At 43.6% G+C, this 15,367-nt stretch overlaps 1 protein-coding gene across 2 annotated transcripts in view; it reads left to right on the top strand.

Moving 5' to 3' along the window:
• Positions 1–15,367, top strand: part of SVIL (supervillin) — a 126,849-nt gene that overhangs the window by 99,077 nt on the left and 12,405 nt on the right. For both annotated transcript variants that reach the window (XM_075271570.1, XM_075271569.1), the window contains exons 20-29: positions 408–555; positions 3,194–3,283; positions 4,829–4,915; positions 5,420–5,597; positions 10,246–10,418; positions 10,662–10,817; positions 11,766–11,902; positions 12,575–12,722; positions 14,193–14,338; positions 14,982–15,157. In XM_075271570.1, the coding sequence (XP_075127671.1) occupies positions 408–555; positions 3,194–3,283; positions 4,829–4,915; positions 5,420–5,597; positions 10,246–10,418; positions 10,662–10,817; positions 11,766–11,902; positions 12,575–12,722; positions 14,193–14,338; positions 14,982–15,157 (1,439 nt within the window). The remainder of the gene's footprint in view (positions 1–407; positions 556–3,193; positions 3,284–4,828; positions 4,916–5,419; positions 5,598–10,245; positions 10,419–10,661; positions 10,818–11,765; positions 11,903–12,574; positions 12,723–14,192; positions 14,339–14,981; positions 15,158–15,367) is intronic.

Here is a 15,367-nt window from a genome sequence, read left to right as displayed (position 1 = left end):
TTCTGCTCCTAATTATGTGAAGGGCATGAAGCGGCCGTCCTTCTTCTGCATGGCGGTATTGCTGAGTCCAGTGCACTCCCAGTCCACTGCCGTGTAGGCGGCCTGATCTGCGCAGGGTCCAGATGTAGGAATCTACACCGATCACATCTTCCTATCTGACCGCAGCCATTTTTCTTGCCAGTGCAATACATCTTAGAACAAATGTTTAGGGGTTTTCTTTTTTCCGTGACCTACCACGCTGGCAGAGTTAAGGCTGTGATCACATTACTAGACATATCTAATAAATATCCCCACGTATGCTTCTGTGAAAAGAAATGAATGACCTCACAATTCTGAGAATTTACTGAAAGATTAATTTCTTTTTTCCTGACTAATCGGTCTTTTTATTTTTTTTCCTCTTTCTATAGCAAAGGGTTACAGATGGGGGTTTGCACATGTCCATTGAGGAGCGGAAACAGCAGATTACCATTAGAGAAGAGGCCTGGAAGTCTAAGGGAATGGGAGCCTCCAATGACTCCACACAGTTTACCGTAGCGGGGCGTATGGTCAAAAAAGGTTTGTCACCTTTGGTTAATTTTACTACGTTTGATGTCGGTTAGCACTTTAGGGGGCATTCACACGGAGTAACGCCGGGCGTGTATCACAGCCGTACACGCCGGCGTTACGGCAGACTGCCGAACACTTCCCATTCACTTCAATGGGAGCGCTCGTAACAGCGGCGTTTACGAGTGCTCCCATTGAAGTGAATGGGAAGTGTTCGGCAGTCTGCCGTAACGCCGGTGTGTACGGCTCTCATACACGCCCGGCGTTACTCCGTGTGAATGCCCCCTTAGTGTTACTGTTCAGTAAGTCTTTAGGTGAGATAGGGAGCAAAACTCCTTATGGCACCCTGAAATTATTATACAAGGGTCCTAGAACATCAGACTGGAGAGTTACATTGGAGGGGTCGGCTCGTGAACAAGACTTATCCTTACCCCTATGGTAACAGTTACCAGTAGGGGGCTAAATGCTACAAACCCACCAAAACGGATGTCTTGTGTATGCCCGCTTTGAGTGGAGCAATGCAGCATTCCTCTATGGTGGTCATACGTACATGACTGCCATCTCATTGTAACGGGTTCTCCGGTATCCCAGGCTCATTATTGGTGGGGGTCTTACCAGTTAAACATCTAACACTTATCTATCTAGTGCTATCCACAAGAAGGTTACTTTGGTCTCCATACCGTCCACAGTGTCAGTCCGTCTCCCTTCTCTGGCCCATTTGCGGTGGTGTTTTGTAGGAATCCCACTAGGCCCTGACACTGTACGATGTGCGTCGCTCCAATACACCGCTGCAAAATACTATTTTTGTCACCGTCTTGATGCCTAGGCTTTCTTGCACCGATGATGTGATACCCTGGTGGCTGGGGATGGGGGACACATTATACAGTCCTATGAAAAAGTTTGGGCACCCCTATTAATCTTAATCATTTTTAGTTCTAATTTTGGTGTTTGCAACAGCCATTTCAGTTTGATATATCTAATAACTGATGGACACAGTAATATTTCAGGACTGAAATGAGGTTTATTGTACTAACAGAAAATGTGCAATATGCATTAAACCAAAATTTGACCAGTGCAAAAGTATGGGCACCCTTATCATTTTATTGATTTGAATACTCCTAACTACTTTTTACTGACTTACTGAAGTACAAAATTGGTTTTGTAACCTCAGTGAGCTTTGAACTTCATAGCCAGGAGTATCCAATCTTGAGAAAAGGTATTTAAGGTGGCCAATTGCAAGTTGTTCTACTATTTGAATCTCCTCTGAAGAGTGGCATCATGGGCTACTCAAAACAACTCTCAAATGATCTGAAAACAAAGATTGTTCAACATAGTTGTTCAGGGGAAGGATACAAAAAGTTGTCTCAGAGATTTAACCTGTCAGTTTCCACTGTGAGGAACATAGTAAGGAAATGGAAGACCACAGGGACAGTTCTTGTTAAGCCCAGAAGTGGCAGGCCAAGAAAAATATCAGAAAGGCAGAGAAGAAGAATGGTGAGAACAGTCAAGGACAATCCACAGACCACCTCCAAAGAGCTGCAGCATCATCTTGCTGCAGATGGTGTCACTGTGCATCGGTCAACTATACAGCGCACTTTGCACAAATAGAAGCTGTATGGGAGAGTGATGAGAAAGAAGCCGTTTCTGCACGTACGCCACAAATAGAGTTGCCTGAGGTATGAAAAAGCACATTTGGAGAAGCCAACTTCATTTTGGAAACAAAGATTGAGTTGTTTGGTTATAAAAAAAAAAAAGGCGTTATGCATGGCGTCCAAAAAGAAACAGCATTCCAAGAAAAACACATGCTACCCACTGTAAAATTTGGTGGAGGTTCCATCATGCTTTGGGGCTGTGTGGCCAATGCCGGCACCGGGAATCTTGTTAAAGTTGAGGGTCGCATGGATTCCACTCAGTATCAGCAGATTCTTGAGAATAATGTTCAAGAATCAGTGACGAAGTTGAAGTTACGCCGGGGATGGAGATTTCAGCAATACAATGTCCAAACACCGCTCCAAATCGACTCAGGCATTCATGCAGAGGAACAATTACAATGTTCTGGAATGGCCATCCCAGTCCCCAGACCTGAATATCATTGAACATCTGTGGGATGATTTGAAGCGGGCTGTCCATGCTCGGCGACCATCTAACTTAACTGAACTTGAATTGTTTGTCCAAAATCCCTTTATCCAGGATCCAGGAACTGATTAAAAGCTACAGGAAGCGACTAGAGGCTGTTATCTTTGCAAAAGGAGGATCTACTAAATATTAATGTCACTTTTCTGTTGAGGTGCCCATACTTTTGCACTGGTCAAATTTTGGTTTAATGCATATTGCACATTCTCTGTTAGTACAATAAACCTCATTTCAATCCTGAAATATTACTGTGTCCATCAGTTATTAGATATATCAAAATGAAATGGCTGCCGCAAACACCAAAATATTTAGAACTAAAAATGATTAAGAGGGGTGCCCAAACTTTTTCATAGGACTGTATCTACTAAAGAATGTATCTGTCATTTTTATCACTGTCATCAGATATTGATCCGGAAATAGACAAATGGTCAGTGGTTTTTTCTGTGTTCCTCTTGTCTTATTTGGTTCTTATTCCTATAAGGAGAGTTCTCTCAATAACTTTTGTTTTCTGTCGTAGGTTTGGCCTCACCTACCGCCATTACAGCTTTACCATCACCAGTGGCTCTTAAATCGAAATCTACCAATGTGGTTACTAAGCCTTCTGAAGGTTTGTACATTACATATGGCACCAATATATTCTGTAGAGAGGCAGTCATCCCTCACGTCAGTCACTGTCCCTGTCTTGTCTCTTGTGAGAACAACGGATCAGGCAATCGAATCCATCATGTCTGATCCTTCTGTTTTCCAACCGTGTTGCCAGGGAGGGTTGGGACATCCTGATTCATGGTAAGTCCCCCTGAAATCGCCAAGTTCTGACGGCATTCATCCAAGGCTGCGTTTACATATCCATATATATGGTCAGGCTAATAGATACGGATATGTTTGGGCTATTCCACAACAATGTGCTAAAGTTTAGTTTAAAGAAAAGCAGTAAAGCTATAATCTGGCAGCATGTAATAGTAAGGCAATGAAAGCAGACCACATTGTCTCCACATAGGGAAATACCTGTCACAATCCCAGTGACTTCATGTCACCAGTTGTTATTCTCAAGTTCTTGTTTCGGTGCCATGGCGTCAGGCTTTGTGTTCACGTTATTGTAGTCCAAGCTCTGTATTACCCAGAAAGTAATACCGCCCTCTGCTCTGGCATTACATCATTATCTTATGTGTTCAAGATGGAAGCCTACATGAGCAGGAAGCTTATATGCAGTCTTAAAGGGGTATTCCAGTAATAGGTTATTCCTTGTCACTGCTACAAGGATGGGGGCCTGACTGCTGAGACTAAGGTCATGCTCACGTCCGTGCCAAAGTCACCATCACAGTGTCCACCAAAAATAGGTGGAGGAAAAATCCTGCATAGAGGACTTTTTCCTCCTCTGGTTTCAGTAAGGAAAAAAAAAAATCTGACCCCATTTTATTCAGTGGGGTGCACCAGGCTCCGAGTGTTACCACTGTTTTAGTGGTTTGCCTCTTTGTTGTTTATGTCTCCCAAACAGAGAGCACTAATGTGAAAATAGTGCAAGAACCAGGGTCCCAAATTGTCGAATGAAAAAATAAAAATAAAGTAGTGGCTCACCAGATTTCCATATAATGATCCAATCTTCAGGGTGCACGGCCAGAAAGATCCCGGACTCCTGGGGCAATCGACAACACGTATAACACAAAATATATTCCAGTCCGCACTCCTGAGATGTCCTTTTTCTTAAAATTTAACTTTTAATTTTCCATATGTCGCCTAGAATCAAATGGAGGAGGAGCATGCGCAGTCAGCCACTCCCCATACAATCTTGGGACCCTTGTTCTTGTTTAGACAACAATGGGTGCCCTTGCAGCTGTGGCCACACCAAGGGTGACACTAAAATGTATGTTCACCGTGTCACTGCAACAGCATATAAGTGGCTTGGAAGATCTAGTGGTGGCAGTAGACTCTCTGGCTTTTGTGCTCTTCCAGTCCATATTGTACATTGAATATTTTAGCATTTTGCATTCATGTCTTCTAGCCCCCTCTTGAGTTCAGACGGTGCAATTGATCTCCTTTTGTTTGGTCTTCTTGCAACACACCTCCATTCAGTATTGTGGTCTACAGAGGGATATACTGATGGATTTGCCTGTGTTTTGTAACGTGACTCTAAACTTTACTTATTTATTCCTAGAAATTGAAGCCAAGCCTGAAATGCATTTGGAATCGGATAGAAAATTGGATAAACTTGAATCATTTTTGGGAAGATTACACAATAAAGGTGAGCGATGTCAGATTATCATCAGGCTTTTTGCAAGCAAATATATCTCTATGATGGTTATAAGTATTACAGTAACAAACGTGTAATGTATATCCATAGCGTATAATGGAAGCATGTTATTGGTGTTGGTCTGGCCTCTATAGGACTGCCGAGCAGTGTTTTCCGTAGATTTACATTCTAGTTGCAAAAGTTGGACGTTTATTGCCAAAGACGTTTATTGTATAATACAATAGGCTTTCAGTTATTCTCACATTCAGTTGGATGCGAACCTGCAATACCTGAACTGACCACTACACTGAAAACAGCGCTGTCTGCTTCCTGTCCAGTTCACTGTGTATTGGCTGCTGAGAACAGCTGATCAGTGGGGTTGCCTGGTGTCTGATCCCCACTGATCTGATATTGATAACCTATCCTTAGGATAGGTCATTAATATATTTAGGCCCAAAAACAGGTTTTAGATATAAAGCTAAATTTTATCATTTTTCTCTATTTTTTATTCTTTAGTTGGGGGCCTGCAAGACACAACACTTACCGTCACCAGCAAATCGGTGAAAGAAGTCATGAAGCTGGACGACGACGAGACGTTCTCTCGCTTTTACCGGCCGTTGGAGTTCCAGGCCAGCTCCGCTCCGTTCTTATTTGATGATGATTTCGATCTTTTGTTTAGCGCTGAAGAACCAAAGTGAGTCTTCTACTGGTGTCAGGGCTCAGTGGTATCACTTAGTGATTGTCCTAGTGGCCACACTTTGGTATCCTGTGGTTAGGGGGATGGGTATCTGATCTCTGGGGGGCTCAGCTACTTGGATCCCCAGCGATCGTGAGAACGGCTGAGACAGTACTTTGTCTATGTGAATACTGTTCCATTACCTTCTATGAGACTGATGGAGCGCCATACTAGGCTTCTAAGCAAATGGAGCAGTGGTCATGTTTTCAGTCTATTGCTCTTATCACGCACAGGACTTGGGGACCTTTGTTTGCCAGATCACTGGGGGCTCCAGCAGTCAGACGTGCATCCCCTTTCCAGTATTCTCACTAGGAAACCCCTCCTGTAAGGATCTAGTCACATCATGTTTTTAGTGGATGTAAAAAAAACTGATGGCCAATGAAATCAGTTTTGTTTTTTGGGGGTATTTTTTGCGTCCTTCAAACGGATCTGCTACACAGATGCAAAAAAAACCTGACGTGAATGGACCTTAGGCCTCATTGATGGTGGTCATGGCAGAGACTCCCATCTTCTTGCATCCCATAGCCTTCATTTACATCTGCTTTGGACTCAGCCTGGTGCAAGGTCCATCTGAAATATAGGACGAAAAGTCCAACTTAGCCTACTGAGAAAGCAATGGATACCTGATGGATCCCCTTATAGTTAATGGGGATACCTTGGATTCCATCATTGTCCATCGTCACACGGATCCGTCCTTGTTTAATCCGTTCTTCTGTGAGGCAGAGGAATGGATTATCCTACGTAGACGCATTCTGTAATCGCCGTTCTGCTCGCTGTGGCTTTGCAAACCACAGGGCTGACCTTACATTACGAGAATGACAAATCTGTTATTCTAGTGCCTTGAAGATCGTGACTCTATAATTTCATTATACAAGTCATGAGTAAATTCTTTTTGAAAATTAGATTTTAGATGTCAATGGACATAAATGATTATAGACAGTGACTCGCTTTCATATAATCCAGGGTGTTCTAGTGTTTCAGCCATTCTTCACTCCTGCACTGTATAGACTGTTTACATTAGGAGTGGTCGTGCAGTATAATAATACCCATAGTAGGCTTGTTGTTTCAGTTGGTTTCCCATGCATGCCTGACCCATGGGTATCGTATTGCCGTACCGAAGACGGGTCAATGTATTTACCATCATCCTTCATTTCACCCCTGTGGCTAGTTGCAGATATATACACAGCTGCAGGCATGGCTCCACAACATTCATTTCTAGACATTGGTAGAGTGACCCAACACTCGGTGGTCTATGGGGTAATCATATTTAATAAATCTGCTAGGGGAGTTCATATGATAGACGACCTCTATATGTGGGGGGATTGTGTTATGGGGACATCTGGTAATAGTGTAGAGGACCACAGTGGGTTAGAAAAGATTTGCGAATCCCGCTTTCTTGCATTTATTCATTCTTTTGCCTTTAGTATTTATTTTTTTATTGACCATTTTCATTATCGTTTATCTTAATATTCACATGGAAATCTTCCTGGCAGTGGTTTCTCCAGGGCTCTTTTTAAAGCAGAATGGTCAGCGTTTATGACCTGTCTGTATATAATAGGAGGCTGTCAGTCATAGTGTAGTCGGGGGAAGCCAGAATCTCGCTGTGTCTCCTAGTAGTCCAGTAAGGACAGACAACTGTGGCCATGGTTAGTGTACACTCCATGTATTTCACAGATAACACACCAACTCATTCATTTCCAGGTCCCGTGTGGGGGCCAACTGTCCAGGCCACAAAATATAGAACAGCTCCTATTGTCCTATTTTGCGACCCTTGCTTCCGTGGCTTCTAGTCATTCAATGAAAGGAGTTGTGGAAACACGGCCCATGGATGGATGGAACATGGGAGACGTCCCCAATGTGCCGCCCATGCTTTTAATTCACGGCAGGCCAGTTGCAGCACGGTCGTCTTCAACCGGTCTGAATCAAAGAACCTTATATATCACAGAGCTCAGCTTCTCTCCTATATCATATAACCTATATATCACAGAGCTCAGCTTCTCTCCTATATCATATAACCTATATATCACAGAGCTCAGCTTCTCTCCTCTATCATATAACCTTATATATCACAGAGATCAGCTTCTCTCTCTCCTATCATATAACCCTATGTATCACAGAGCTCAGCTTCTCTCCTCTATCATATAACCCTATATATCACAGAGCTCAGCTTCTCTCCTCTATCATATAACCCTATATATCAAAGAGCTCAGCTTCTCTCCTCTATCATATAACCCTATATATCACAGAGCTCAGCTTCTCTCCTATCATATAACCCTCTATATCACACAGCTCAGCTTCTCTCCTCTATCATATAACTCTATATATCACAGAGCTCAGCTTCTCTCCTCTATTATATAACCCTATATATCACATAGCTCAGCTTCTCTCTCTCCTATCATATAACCCTATATATCACAGAGCTCAGCTTCTCTCCTCTATCAAATAACCCTATATATCACAGAGCTCAGCTTCTCTCCTCTATCATATAACCTATATATCACAGAGCTCAGCTTCTCTCCTCTATCATATAACCCTATATATCACAGAGCTCAGCTTCTCTCCTCTATCATATAACCCTATATATCACAGAGCTCAGCTTCTCTCCTCTATCATATAACCCTATATATCACAGAGCTCAGCTTCTCTCCTCTATCATATAACCTATATATCACAGAGCTCAGCTTCTCTCCTCTATCATATAACCCTATATATCACAGAGCTCAGCTTCTCTCCTCTATCATATAACCTATATATCACAGAGCTCAGCTTCTCTCCTCTATCATATAACCCTATATATCACAGAGCTCAGCTTCTCTCCTCTATCATATAACCTATATATCACAGAGCTCAGCTTCTCTCCTCTATCATATAACCCTATATATCACAGAGCTCAGCTTCTCTCCTCTATCATATAACCCTATATATCACAGAGCTCAGCTTCTCTCCTCTATCATATAACCCTATATATCACAGAGCTCAGCTTCTCTCCTCTATCATATAACCCTATATATCACAGAGCTCAGCTTTTCTCCTCTATCATATAACCCTATATATCACAGAGCTCATCTTCTCTCCTCTATCATATAACCCTATATAACACAGAGCTCAGCTTCTCTCCTCTATCATATAACCCTATATATCACAGAGCTCAGCTTCTCTCCTCTATCCTATAACCCTATATAACACAGAGCTCAGCTTCTCTCCTCTATCATATAACCCTATATGTCACAGAGCTCAGCTTCTCTCCTCTATCATATAACCCTATATATCACAGAGCTCAGCTTCTCTCCTCTATCATATAACCCTATATATCACAGAGCTCATCTTCTCTCCTCTATCCTATAACCCTATATATCACAGAGCTCAGCTTCTCTCCTCTATCATATAACCCTATATATCACAGAGCTCAGCTTCTCTCCTCTATCCTATAACCCTATATAACACAGAGCTCAGCTTCTCTCCTCTATCATATAACCCTATATGTCACAGAGCTCAGCTTCTCTCCTCTATCATATAACCTATATAACACAGAGCTCAGCTTCTCTCCTCTATCCTATAACCCTATATATCACAGAGCTCAGCTTCTCTCCTCTATCATATAACCCTATATAACACAGAGCTCAGCTTCTCTCCTCTATCATATAACCCTATATATCACAGAGCTCAGCTTCTCTCCTCTATCCTATAACCCTATATATCCTAGAGCTCAGCTTCTCTCCCTCCATCATATCCTGCTGTAAGATAATGCAGCATAAGTCACAGGACAGGTTCACACTATATTCCCTCTAAAACAGGAAAGTGAGGTAGTGGTATAACAATAAAGATTACGCATTACCCATAGTCCTTACACATGATCCGTGGCCGGTGGTCATCTTCCATGACCTGTAGTGGTAACCTTTGGGGAAAAGCATCATTGTCCCATAAATCGGTTGTCAGGAATGATGTCTTATGAGCATGTTTCTCAGCATAAATAGAGCTTTTGTGCTCTCCTAATATGTGCTCTCCATCCGTGCTGAGCCAGTGGGAATTGCATTAATGGATATTAAATGTCAGGCATGTTTTATTGCTTGTTTGGACTCTCTGCCTGCTAATAGAGCTCTGCAGCAACGTCCCGGCCATTCTTCTCATCTGTTTACAGGCGCTCAGTGTAATCTGGGCTTTCAGCTGGATGGCAATACCAGGCCATATAATTCATGCCTTACCTTACATGGATTATATTCCCTTATTTCAGCCCCAGGAGCATAGAGGAGGGGAGCTAAGCTCGTGTAATGTAGTATTGGTCTGCATTTAGCTAGGCATATGTTGTAAGGGTAGACATTAAGAAATGCTTCTTTGCAAATTATGCTTATGTTCATTGTTACGAGAAAATCTTCAGTCTGTTTGTAAAAACTTATGTTCAACCATTTTGCTGGGTGACTACCTGTATAGCCCCTGTTGCATTTCCTACAATAGTTGTCTGCAGCTTCACTTCAATGGCGCGGCAGTACCAGACACTACCAATGGACAGGGGTGGCGCTGTTTCTTAGTGAAAGCAGCCATGTTTTTCTAATTCTATGCAAATTGTTTTAAGTTACTTTGTTTGTTTTTTTTGTTGTCCTAAACCCAGGTTGACCTCCGCTGTCGCAGAACACAAGCGTGCAGTGAGACCCATGCGAAATGTCCAGGCTTCAGGGAACCCCCTTAAAATGCTTGCAGCCCGTGACGACCTCCTGCAGGAATACACCGAGACCAGGCTGAACGTGGCATTCATGGAATCTAAAAGGATGAAGGTGGAAAAGAGTACGTAGACGAGGATCATAGACTAGCACTTTAGCTTGCAAAGTTGTCAGATGCATCAACTGGAAAAAACATAAAAAGTTTCCTATTGACCCGTCACAGCAGTTACAGCAGTTTTTAAAACCTGCAATAGTTGTGGTGCCCGGAGATTGTAGCACTGCCTGGGTGACCAGCCTGCAAAGTTGGCATACACAGGGCTATCTATGAGGGTAGTGACTTGTTTTTGTTTTGTTTTTTTTTGTCTAGTGTCCAAAAATTCTAATTTTTCTGAAGTCGCGCTGGCTGGACTAGCAAGTAAAGAGAACTTCAGCAGTGTCAGTTTACGCAGTGTTAACCTTACAGAACAGCACTCCAACAACAGTGCGGTGCCATATAAGAAGCTTATGTTAATACAAATTAAAGGTATGTAAAGACTTGAGCATTGCCTTGTATCCGAAATGCATTTCTGAACCTAATCTGAGTGTATCTCTGGGGTATGTAGAATGGCACACATGTCTGCCTAACTAGTCCTCAAACTCTTGATCCTTAAAGGGGTTTTTGTGTAATAATAATATCAGATTGGCGGGTATCCAATTATCGTTGCCCCCACCAATCACCTCTTTGGAGAAGCTGTGGCCGCAACCTTCTCATTATTTGCATCAGTGCATCGACCTGCACGACATCTACTTAGTAGCAGTATGGTACGGTCTTGTGGGACCAAACTGCACTTCCCTGCACCACTGCCAAGTCAGTGGCCTTGTTCACATAGGGCACGGGACCGCGTATTATGGTCCTGATTCTGATGCGGGAAACCGCGTCAGACTAGGACCAAAATGCGGCCATCACGGCTTCCCGCTCCGGAATTTTTCCCAAATGAATGGGCCTAGTCCGGAGGGTGCTGCCGCAAGGCGGATGCTGGGGCTGACTCAGCCGCGGAATCCGCCTGAAGAAAGGACAGCTCGCTTCTATTTTCCGTGAGCCGGAACATACCACTCATGGAAAAAAAGGAAGCTAGCGGTCTACATAGACCTCTATTGTGAGGGGGCGGATTCTGAGGTGGATTCGGCGTCAGAATCTGCCCCGTGTGAACAAGCCCAATGGCGTGCAGATATATTCCTTGTAAATAATGAAAAGGTTAATCAGGAAGACACCTTTCCAGCCATAAATAAATATATTATAATGTTATAATATTCATAATGGGGCTGGACCCTGCACATTCTGACACTCTCCAGACAATGGTGACCATGCCGGAGTGAGCCGAGGCAAACTAGTAAGATAAGGGAGTAGCAATGACATATGTACCACCTTATCATTATAGCTAGCAGCTTGCCACCTACTGTAAGAGTAACTACTAATGTTTGTTTTGTTTAGGACGTCGACACGTTCAGTCGAGGTTGGTTGAGCCCCGGGCTTCCTCCCTAAACAGCGGTGACTGTTTCCTGTTGATCTCCCCGCTTTACTGCTTCCTATGGGTTGGAGAGTTTGCAAACGTCATTGAGAAAGCCAAGGTTGGTGAGCGGAGATGTTGACATGTTGTCCCTCTCCTGCCGAGTGATGTGACATGTCCTGACACTAGAATAAATGGTGTCATCTAGACCGCCATAGAAGGCCCGGAGGAGGCTGATATATGTCTGCACCCTTTAAAAACATGACAGCGTGCCAACTCTTTGAAGTGTGCCTGATAGCAAAGCCAGGAAATCCTCTGTGAGGGAGGTTACATGCCATTAGAGTTTTGTTTCTTTGCAACTGTGTTTCTAGGGGGTAGTAAAAGAAACCACGCCAAAAATATAGTCACCCCCCTCGCAGCGTAGACTGCAGAACATCTCTCCCGTCCTCCCCTTGCAGTAAATAACACCGACCTTGCCTGTTTTGCAGAGGAGACGGCACAATGATGGTCTGTTGCCTTTGCTTGCACAACCTCCTGCAGATTTGTACAGGAAATTCACAAAAAAAAAAATCTGTTATGACAATAATTCAATTTTACAATTGCTCTGCATGTTGTTGATCTACGCCCATGCAGCCATGGAGGAGATAATGCGGACCATATGAGCGCATTAAAAGGAATAAAGTCGGCGGTCCATGTGAGGACAGATGTGTTTGTCACATCATTCTAGCTGCTTAGACACACTGGAAGGTTTTCATACCCTTTATGTGGCTAAATAAAATTAATCCGTTCCCAGGCTTCAGAACTGGCGGCCATAATACAGACGAAGAGGGAACTGGGATGTAGAGCATCGTATGTGCAGACTGTGGAGGAGGGGATAAATACCCATACACACTCAGCACGGGAATTCTGGAAACTTCTGAGTGGGCAGACTGAATATCAAGGTAAGTTTTGTGAAGGGTTTCCCATTGATATGGTGGAAGTACATATACAATTTTGGCCATATATCGTAGCCTGAATTTGGTTAAAGGGGTATTCCTATCTTCAAACGATATCTCCTATTCTATGGGACATAGGAAGTCCGTGAGTCCCCCAGTGCTGCTTTTCCAGTCTATGGCTGGGGGCACCTTCTAGCCCAAATGCTAGAAGATGAAAACCCCCAAAAGCTGCTGCTCCAACCAGCCTGCACGGCAAGCTGTCCAGCGTTTCAGCCATGAAGTAGGAGACCATCTTCCACTCTTCTCAAGAAGGATAGGCATTACTTGCAGATCTAAGCAGTAGAACAGAGCAGTTCTGTCCCCAAGTCTAAATGGAGTGGTGGTAGATCGGGGTCACTGCTCCATTCATTTCAATGGATCGGATAAATATAGCGGAATTACTGCGTTTGGATCTCCGTTGCTCCCATTGACATGGAGGAGATGAGGCATGTTGCAGTGAAACCATCACTCCATTCAGAATGGGGGGCAAAGCTCCCCTGCTCTCCTAATCGGTGGTGGTCAGACCCCAATTCATCTACAAGTTATCCCCATCATGTGGGTAAAGGATAATTTAAGATGGGAGTACCCCTTTAAGGATCCATGAAACAAATACAATATCTTGTCATGCTAGCAAAACCATGAAAGGGCTGCAACTAACATCGCAACCACTAGGTGGCAACGCATAAAGCATATAGGATAGATAGCTGGTGACAGAGTATCGCAAAATCAAGTCTGGACATCTTGAACCGCACATCTCAGGATATGTTTGGTTAGGAGAGATATGGAAGGGCTCATCTGTATTTCTAAAGAGGAACACAGGGTTATTTGGGTGCTTGATGATTCCAGTGGTGACCATTTAGGCCCTGGAGCCTGAAGGGACGCAAAGGAGTCGACAATATCAGAAGACCCTAGTAATATAGATGGTACATGGTAAGTGGAGGCCCTATTGCAGATTTTACATCGAGGTCCAGGAGTGTCAAGTTATGGCTGTGTGACCATCTCATCAAGGGCAAGGGTTATAGGTCCTGGACGGGGCAGTGTCTTGGGGTATAGATATGTTATAATCCTTTCGATGTGCCCGTCCTTATCTTATTTTTGGCTTGACATTTTCCAAAATGAATGGGGGAAGGTGATCAGCTTTTGGAGAGAATGTGATTTTGCTATCCTCAGTAGGGAGTTGTTTATACTGTTTGGGGCCACCCAGTGGTTGTTTTGTGTGTTGCAGCCTGTCAAGTGTTTTGCTAGCACCTAGTGACAATGTTTTGCATTTGTATCTTGAGAACCTGGAGTCCTTAGAGAAACTTGTGGGAAGGTAAGGAAGGAGACATCTGGTGGATTCTAGTAGGAAGGAATTGAATCTGCAGACACTGTATGAAAGGTCATGGCTGAAACCAAGCAGAGTATCATCAGTATTATGTTTCACTTCTGTCATTGCAGATGCCGGAAATCCAGAAGAAGATGAACGCTATGAAAATGCAATCATTGAAACGAACTGTATATACCGTTTGTTGGAGGATAAGTTAGTCCCCGTTGATGAATTTTGGGGGAAAGTGCCCAAGTGTTCGCTTTTGCAGTCTAAAGAGGTCAGTGATCACAGTGTGTTTAGGCCTGATATGGTCTGTAGGGACTGACTGTTCCTGTAGACCAGGGGTCAGCAATCTCAGGCACTCCAACTGCTGTGAGACTACAACTCCCAGCATGCTCCACTCACTTCCATGGGAGTTCCAAGACCAGCAGAGTAAGTATGCATGCTGGGAGTTGTAGTTTTACAACAGCTGGAGTGGCAAAGGTTTCCTATCCTTGCTCTAGACCCAGGCCCTGACATTATACCGGACTCCAGCAGAGACTATGAGGTCTACCGAAGTTTGATTTGTTGTAGTGGCATATACATGTCCTGTATACTGTAGAGGGATGGTGCTACCTCCAATTCTCTGGTGAGCTCAGGGCAGTCTGGTTGACCCTGACTCTGTGTATATCAGGGCGATTTTGTACATATAGTATGTGTTACATTGTTACAGAGCCAGTGGTTGTGAGGTCCATGACGTGTGTCCCCCAACAATTTGGGTCTGCCCAAAGACCCTATGTTGGGGCACAAGGACATCTCTATTGGTTGAATGAATGGTCCTTAGCATTCATACAGGGAATGGTCTTATTTTGTATTTTGTTAGCCAAATCTTTGTAATGCTATAATATAGTCTAAGAAATATAATAAGTATCTCTTTGCAGGTGCTGGTATTTGACTTTGGCAGCGAGGTGTACGTGTGGCATGGCAAAGAGGTGACTCTGGCTCAGAGGAAAGTGGCGTTCCAGCTAGCCAAACACCTCTGGAATGGCATCTTTGACTATGAGAACTGCGATATTAACCCTCTAGACCCTGGGGAATGCAACTCTCTTATACCAAGGTAAGATATTCTAGTATATACAAGCAATTCTTATATATGTGGGACAGTATTTGAGAAAGTGCATAAGCACTTGGATATGATGGCTGAGCATGTAAGCGGATACAATTAGTCTTAAAGGGGTTTTTCAGGATTTAATTGATGGCCTAGCTTTATCCTTGGCCGATCAGCTGTTTGAGGAGGTTCTCGCACCGGCGCTTCATTACTTACCAA

Source organism: Leptodactylus fuscus, chromosome 4 (genome assembly GCF_031893055.1).
Source record: "Leptodactylus fuscus isolate aLepFus1 chromosome 4, aLepFus1.hap2, whole genome shotgun sequence".
NCBI classification, from domain to species: Eukaryota; Metazoa; Chordata; class Amphibia; order Anura; family Leptodactylidae; genus Leptodactylus; species Leptodactylus fuscus.
This window is presented reverse-complemented; position numbering and strand designations above follow the sequence as displayed.